The 8,822-nt window shown below is 36.1% G+C and overlaps 2 protein-coding genes across 2 annotated transcripts in view; both read right to left on the reverse strand.

The window, feature by feature from the left end:
- The window catches only part of LOTGIDRAFT_158905 (hypothetical protein), a gene marked incomplete at both ends in the record, with an annotated part of 3,307 nt that extends 2,236 nt beyond the window's left edge, over positions 1-1,071 (reverse strand). Inside the window, 2 exons of the mRNA XM_009052318.1 lie at positions 515-586; positions 942-1,071. Of these exons, the coding sequence (XP_009050566.1) occupies positions 515-586; positions 942-1,071 (202 nt within the window). The remainder of the gene's footprint in view (positions 1-514; positions 587-941) is intronic.
- Positions 1,072-2,795: 1,724 nt separating this feature from the next.
- LOTGIDRAFT_158906 (hypothetical protein) lies at positions 2,796-5,583 on the reverse strand (the record flags this gene model as incomplete). Its single annotated transcript, XM_009052319.1, has 2 exons — positions 2,796-4,180; positions 5,535-5,583. 2 exons carry the CDS (start codon positions 5,581-5,583, stop codon positions 2,796-2,798), a joined length of 1,434 nt encoding a protein of 477 aa, XP_009050567.1.
- Positions 5,584-8,822: the final 3,239 nt, after the last annotated feature.

Below are 8,822 nucleotides of genomic sequence, written 5' to 3' on the forward strand. Positions count from 1 at the left end.
CTTGTTAACTCTATAGAAGGTTCAATTATTGACAGATTTTTACGAAACTTGGTATGAGTGTTTGTTGTCACCTAAGGATGAAACCCATTGAAAAGCAGAAAAATCGAAAAATAATTAGTATGAGTTATTGCCCTTGTTCTTGAAAATACGTTCAATTTATAGCACGTAAACACTCTAGAAGGAACAATTCTTGATGGATTTTAACGAAACTTGGTGTGAGTGTATGTAATCACACAAGGATGAACTCTATCGAAAATCAGAAAATCGCAAAATATTTAGTATGAGTTATTGCCCTTAAGTCTAGAAGGCCCAATTCTTGACAGGTTTTGATAATATTATTCAGTATCGCCTCAAAAAGTTCAAAAGAAGTCTATGTCTGAAGGTTGAATATTTCATACTGGTAATTGTTACTGTACTACCAAATATTTTTATTTAAAATCAAAGCTGTCAGTGGGGGTATATTACCTTGCCTGGCAAGCTATCTTACTTAGTCACAACACTACTGTATACTCACTACGTTTGTGGGCTGCTTCGGTAAGATCGCTCTTTATATCTGCTATTGTATCTTTAGCATCGGTTGGCCAATCTGAAATAACAGAAATATTTACAGACCGTGTCTCGTATGTATGGCTTGGCAGTCAGACTGTAATATACCAAAGATATTTTATAATTTCTTCTGGTTTATTAGTATCAACAACGGTGTGCTGAAAAACAGTCTCACAGAGCAAAAAGCAAATCAGGGCCGTATCTTAGGTCTTTTGTCTATGTGGTTTGGTATGAGACAATTGCCTCATTTGCCTTGATGTAGTTACCGCCCTGTATATGATCAGTTGAAAATGTATATTATATTTGAAGTAACATCGTCTCTTCCTATGTAATATACTACACTATACTACAATGACATCAATCTGACCAAAAGAGTCATAAGCAGATCAACTTACTATCTGGGTCGGTACCAAATCTCTTAGTAACCTCCATAATGTCATAGTACATTTCACTATTTGGAGCCACATTATCAATAGCTGGACCAAATATATCCCCTGTAATAAATATATTTTGTACGGAAACCATTGTTTTTGCTTTGAAGACAGACCAGCTGACTAAATCCAAATGGCAGCATGCTATCATTCAAATTTGATTCTATCTACATAACGCTCATATACCGTTGCTTCAGGAGCATACATCCTTGCATGCAGACATTGCAGGTCAGAGGGGTTGACATGGATAGAGAATCTAGTCGTTCGGATGGGACGATAAACCAAGGTCCCGTGTGCTGCAGTATGTGCATATCAAAGATCATTCGACAACTGGAAATCCAAAAAGAGGAGGCTAATGCCGTTGTCTTGGCAAAATTTCCCTCATTGCACTCCGCATGGCGTTGTCCGTCTTCATTAGCCCACATGGTACAGAAAATTAAGACGTAAAACTCCATTTATTTGATTTCATTTTCCATGCAGCCATTGCTATAGTATAATCAGAACAATCTGGTTAAAGAGTAACACCCCCGGTAAAACCACACGGTTCTCATTTGGGAATAAGTTTCATGTATTAACTTAAAACAATACTCACGATGTTCCTGTGAAAATAAACTTTGACAAGACGGTATAGATACAATACATAATATTACCACCCAAAACATCATCCTGCGTCAGTAACTGATGTTACAATACTTGAATACTTGTATATAGAATTCATTATTTTCTCAGTTGTCCCAAAACATGACCAGTTATACATTTACATAAGTTATATAAAGTAACTATCACGAAAATGGTGATTAATCATTGAGTTATAGTTTTGAAAACATAAAAAAATATTAAACACATATCAATCAGTCAGAACATTCACAGCTAAAATATGGCACCTTTGTCATGATTTTTTAACAGTCTGAAGTTATGTGATTTATTCAAACATTATTAATTGACAAGACATCTCACTATATAAGGTGTGGTGTCTATATATATATAGATAAGGAATGTTTACGAACGAAGATGACAATTACCCACGGTAACATTGTAAAGCATGCGGTGCACATGTCCTTCCGGCTATTATGTTGTCACGGAGTGTATTCATATTTATACTCTGCCGGTACAGGAAGCGGTGCAAAGGCGGGGAGAAAGGGGGTGTCATCAGCTCCTTAGGAAAAAATGTTCAACAATGTATGCAATCCGGTCACTCTGGATGAGGTGACAAATAGTCAAATAGAGAAGGTTTTTAACTGATTTTCCATTGAGGTATATGAATTAATAGCTAAATGTTGTCTTCGTACATTCTTAAAATCGTAGTAGCTCAATTATACGTCAAAAGATGATGTAACGATAGAAGGGCTTTGCAAAATATGATTATTGATATAAGAAAACATGTTTTTTGCATCATGGTTTATTTCTTTAACATCGACTGAAAGACTGTCGGATTTTAATGGATTCATTATTCTTTTAATATTCTGAAAAAGAAACGAGATTATTTCATTATAACAAAAAAAAAAAAATTGAAACCCCCTTGTTCTATATCGGCTCGATTGTGTAAAATAAAATAATACAACTACTTTGCGATTCGCATTCTTCTGTACCACGAGCGGCCCCGCCCCACCAATAGCATTAGGTCTCTTTGCTCGGAAACGGGAATGCATGTATTCTGATTAGATTTGTACAACCTAGAAATCTCTACTTTTTTTAAATGTTGTATTTTTGTACTTTCTTGTCATCGTCTTCATACACAATTATTATTTTACAATGATTTCAAGACATACCCTTAAAACGGGTAACAGCTCTCAGCCTTCCGACGGCTATCCCGATCTATTACGGCTGCCACCGGCCAAGCGGCGTTTGATCAAAACGATTGCCCATCCTAGATGCACCATTAGCTATCCTAATCAAATCGGTAGCTACTCTGCCATCATCAAGACTTGGTCTCCTTAAAATTGACTGACTAGCTCTGGATCTGTCCAAGTTCACGGATATTAGCCTACTACTTCGGCTGTTGGCTCTACCATCATCAAGATTGGTTCGTTGAAAACCATTACTTCTTTCAAATGCACCATTAGCTAACCTAACACTATCACGATTCGAGCTTCTTGAAAATGACTGACTTGCTCTGGATCTGTCCAAGTTGACGGTTATTTGCCTGTCCCTACTGCTTCCGCTGTTAGGAGCTCTGCCATCATCAAGATTGGATCTGCCAGGATTGTTACCAAACGACGTTAGTTCCAAACCGTTACTTCTTTCTAATGCACCATTACCAGACCTAGCACTATCAAGATTCGAGTTTCTTGAAAATAAGTGACTTGCTCTGGATCTGTCCAAGTTGACGGTTATTTGCCTATCCCTACTGCTTCTGCTGTTGGGAGCTCTACCATCATCAAGGTTGGATCTGCCAGGATTGTTACCAAACGACGTTAGTTCCAAACCGTTACTTCTTTCTAATGCACCATTAGCTAACCTACCACTATCAAGATTCGAGTTTCTTGAAAATGACTGACTTGCTCTGGATCTGTCCAAGTTGACGATTATTTGCCTGTCCCTACTGCTTCTGCTGTTAGGAGCTCTGCCATCATCAAGATTGGATCTGCCAGGATTGTTACCAAACGACGTTAGTTCCAAACCGTTACTTCTTTCTAATGCACCATTACCCAACCTAGCACTATCAAGATTCGAGTTTCTTGAAAATAAGTGACTTGCTCTGGATCTATCCAAGTTGACGGTTATTTGCCTATCCCTACTGCTTCTGCTGTTGGGAGCTCTACCATCATCAAGGTTGGATCTGCCAGGATTGTTACCAAACGACGTTAGTTCCAAACCGTTACTTCTTTCTAATGCACCATTAGCTAACCTAGCACTATCAAGATTCAAGTTTCTTGAAAATGACTGACTTGCTCTGGATCTGTCCAAGTTGACGGTCATTTGCCTATCCCTACTGCTTCTGCTGTTGGGAGCTCTACCATCATCAAGGTTGGATCTGTCGGGGTTTTTACCAAACGATGTTAGTTCCAAACCGTTACTTCTTTCTAATGCACCATTACCCAACCTAGCACTATCAAGATTCGAGTTTCTTAAAAATAACTGATCAGTTGTAGATCCGCCTAAATTTGCGGTTATTTGCCTGTCTCTGTTACTTCTGCTGCTGGGAACTTTACCATCATCAAGATTGGATCTGTCTGGGTTGCTTAAGGACAAGAGACGACCAGCTGTAAAAAGTAAAATAACAGAAAACTAACTCAATTGAGAAACCGAGGTTACCAAAAGTTGGATCTGTATTTACTTATTGTTTAGCCAGTTACTTCACACTAAATCTTATACAAAAAAGTGGCTGCTAGAATGGGGATTTTGTATTCAAAGCATATGAGACGATGAGTACATAGAGATGCCCGTGAATAGATAAACAACCGAATAGTTCCTATAACATTTTCATACATGATACACGAGCTTCGGCTTTTCATATCATCCTATAGAACTGGAGCCACTTATTTGACTTTATATCATGAATGATTTACGATGTTGGCAGTATGCTTACGTATGTCATACGTATCTAGCTAGATTTCTAAAAATTTGAATTACCCCTGTTGACTGACAGCTGGGTATATAAACCTGAAATTATAAAAAAAGCCAAAATTGAAAATCATTATTTACATGCTTAGATTAGTCTGTCCGTCCAGACGTTCGTCCACAATTTCTTATGAAATCTACAGAGGTCTGATCTGATTAGAGATGAGACTTAATACGCATTTGTATAGTGATAAGATCTCGGGTGTGTCCGTTTTTCAATAATTGGTTTAAGAGTTATCGAACTTGATTTTGCCCAATGACCTAGCCTATAAACCTCGAAGTTGACATGGGAACATATTACTAACAACAAATCATATTTTAGTCTCAGAAACGGGATTTGGTTTTAGCAAAGCCAATCAGTAATAGTCTTCACAGCTCGCCGTCGATATTTGAGCCTTCAAATCCATGTGTGTCCAGAATTATCCGCGTTTGAATGTAAAAATGACGATTCGCTATTTCAGATACTCTGTATATATAGAAAGGAAATATATAGAAATAGTGAGTAAAATTCATAGTTTGAAGTATTTTTGAAGGAAAAATGCATTGTTCGTACATTTCTAGTACTTCTGAAGACTATTTATATAAATTTAAGACTCAAATCATTCTCTCAAAATGTCGCAGCTGTACCTTTAATGGAACTTATTAGGTCTGATTTACAAAATATTAAAACTATCTTGTGAACTCTCAAGACAATACAGTTTTGATTTGTTTCTTAAAAATTAGATCTCTAATGACTTTCATTTTCACACGGTTTTCGTATTTTTTGCATGTTGCTAGCCAATTCATCCACGATCTGACGATATTCTTCTTTATATAATGATCAGCAGAATAATGGCCAATCACACCAAAGACACAGTTCAAAATGTTAAGACAATACAAGTATAACTATGAATAGCTTAGTTCATGGATTAGTGGAGACAACCGCATATAAAAAATTGAAGCGAAGCATCTAGAATTGCATTTTCAACAGCGAGCGAAAGGAAAAATGCTACTTACCAAGAGAGTCATTTATCAAGAAAACTGCAGATACAATTAGTAACCACATAATGTAGGTTTTAAAAGTATTACTCAGTTTTCAAGACCGTAGAAGGAGGGAATAAAGAGCACTGGTGTAAGGGTGGCATATTTATATACTCACCAAAAAAAAAAAATAAAAATTTTATTACATTAATACTTTTTTCGATCTGTTTTGCTAAATGTACAATGATTGTTTGCTGTTTTTCTTTTTAACTATGATTAATATGATGCATGAGTGTAATAATAGAAGCATAATTTGACATTGATTACCTAAATAAAAGTATAATTTCATTGATATAGATTTTAAAAAGTTACTGAATGCCCCAAGCTGTAAGGTATGTTATTTTTTACTGGTTTCAAAGAAGGTTTTTAAGAGGTCGATGGCGACTTCGGCCTACATTTTCTACTTATAAACACACACACCAGTTGATGGATGAGGGGTCATGCAAAATGTGGAACAATCGAGAGAAGCGGGACACGAATGAACTCAATTCTTAGTTTCGACCCTGATGGTCTTATAACGGATCGGGTTTGTTTCTTACCACTAGTTATTATAATGAACACTGATAATGCTTTCATGCTTTTGGGTGGTATTTGCGATGCACCGTGGCATAAATTATTACTGAAGAATATGTTCTAGAAGCTGACGTATATGTTTAACCCTGGTTATGTTATCAGTTAGTATTAAAGAGACTTTGGCTTTTTACAAATTTTCGCAAATCGATATTTTCAGTCTACATACCGGTAATTAGAGTGATGCAGATTTATATAGTTTGGTTTACTGGAGGTAACCTGGTGAAAGTAATATGATATTCCTGATTTTGTATTCTACATGATGACTTGAAGAAAAAGGTTAAAGTGAAGACATGATTAGAGCGAGAGTGTCAATTTATTTGCTACATTTGATAGCTCTGATTGGCTAAAGCAGAAGTAAAACTAAACGTTATGGTGAATAAATTTTGAAAATATTTTCATGCGCCAACATCTCTATATGGTCGTTACCCATTTTCGTGGTCGACCCGTCTGTCGGTTCTTATTTCCTCGTTAACGCTCTTAATCTGCAGATGTTTTTAAGCGATTCGTTTTGATAAAAAAAAATTGGCATATGTGTATACAAACCCTAAATGAAGGTTCGATTTTTTTTTATCAAACCCAGTTATCTCCATATTGAAAATGCAATAGCTTTTGGGGGTTTTCAACCGATTTTCATAAAACTTGGTATGTAGACATATGATCAACAAATGAAGTATTAAGTGTGAAAGTTTCTCGTTTTCCAAAGCGCATGCGACCTAGACATCTTTTAATATTTTTTAAATAGAAAGAACCCATTTTATATGAAATATATGGAAGGCCAGTTACTCTATTGTTCGTGTGAGTTTTTGTTGCAGTCGGGAAAAGCTTAACTTAAAAAGCTTATGTGTGTCAATGACACTGATAGCAACAATTTGCACCATTCCAATTTTCAATCCGACGTCTGTGGTTCTTGCAATTCCACTACAACTAAGCGTTTGATTTATCAGTTTCACAAAGGTTCTTAGAAAATATTAGCATTTTTTTGCATTGAAAATATATGCTATCAGTGTTTCAGACAAGCATACAAAATTTAACAAACTTCTTGATAAACTCTTTAAATGGCTTGCAATAGCACAGAGTTCGAAATTCCGGCATGGGTAAAGCAAATATTTGTTAGAATTGGACCATAAATCGGGAGTCCAATGAGTTATGTACAGATTATAAATCGGGAGGTCAATGAGTTGTGTACAGGTTATAAATCGGGGGTTATGAGTTATGCACAGATTATAAATCGTGAGTCCAATGAGTTGTGTACAGATTATAAATCGGGAGTCCAATGAGTTATGTACAGATTATAAATCGGAAGGTCAATGAGTTATGTACAGTTTATAAATTGGGAGTCCAATGAGTTGTGTACAGGTTATAAATCGGGGGTTATGAGTTCTGTACAGATTATAAATCGTGAGTCCAATGAGTTGTGTACAGGTTATAAATCGGGGGTTATGAGTTATGCACAGATTATAAATCGGGAGTCCAATGAGTTATGTACAGGTTATAAATCGGGGGTTATGAGTTCTGTACAGATTATAAATCGGGAGTCCAATGAGTTGCGTACAGATTATAAATCGGGGGTCCAGTGAGTTGTGTACAAGTTATAAATCGGAGGTTATGAGTTGTGTACAAGTTATAAATCGGGAGTCCAATGAGTTGTGTACAGGTTATAAATCGGGGGTTATGAGCTATGTACAGATTATAAATCGTGAGTCCAATGAGTTGTGTACAGGTTATAAATCGGGGGTTATGAGTTATGCACAGATTATAAATCGGGAGTCCAATGAGTTATGTACAGGTTATAAATCGGGGTTATGAGTTCTGTACAGATTATAAATCGGGAGTCCAATGAGTTGCGTACAGATTATAAATCGGGGGTCCAGTGAGTTGTGTACAAGTTATAAATCGGAGGTTATGAGTTGTGTACAAGTTATAAATCGGGAGTCCAATGAGTTGTGTACAGGTTATAAATCGGGGGTTATGAGCTATGTACAGATTATAAATCGTGAGTCCAATGAGTTGTGTACAGGTTATAAATCGTGAGTTAGGAATTCTGTACAGATAATAAATCGTGGGTTATTAGTTGTGTACAGATTATAAATCGGGGGTTATGAGTTATGTACAGATTATAAATCGTGAATTCAATGAGTTATATACTGTTTATAAATCGGGAGTCCAATGAGTTATGTAAAGTTTACAACCTGTACAATTGGCCCCAGTAATGTAAAGATCAATCGATTTTTGAAAACCGAGTAGAGAAAGGCTAATGTTAGTGTTCAAGCTATAATGTATTTCAGTGAAGACTGAATGACATTATCAATTAAAAGTAGGACTTCACACTTAACTTAATTAGTTTTTCAAAACTCGTGGTAACCCCACAACAAGCAGTTGGACGTTAGAAAGCATATCAAAATAGATAATCAGAAGCTGTGTAAACGCCTTGTCTGGAGGGTTAATAATCTGATATCAACCACAAAATTAAAAAGTTATATTTAATAACAAAATACACTAATTTTCTAAAATTGTTACAAAGTAAAATAGAAAAATGAAAATCTCCCATCACAAATAGAAAACCTGTCAGTGTTCGTGGCCAAAGGAACAGCGAACAGATCACAGTCTCTATTCAAATACTTCTAACCTTTTTTATCTGGTGGTAGACTTTCAGATGAAGGATTCTCCACACGCACTAACATTCTGAGAGAT

The sequence above is a fragment of the Lottia gigantea genome, assembly GCF_000327385.1.
Source record: "Lottia gigantea unplaced genomic scaffold LOTGIsca_18, whole genome shotgun sequence".
Taxonomy (NCBI): domain Eukaryota; kingdom Metazoa; phylum Mollusca; class Gastropoda; family Lottiidae; genus Lottia; species Lottia gigantea.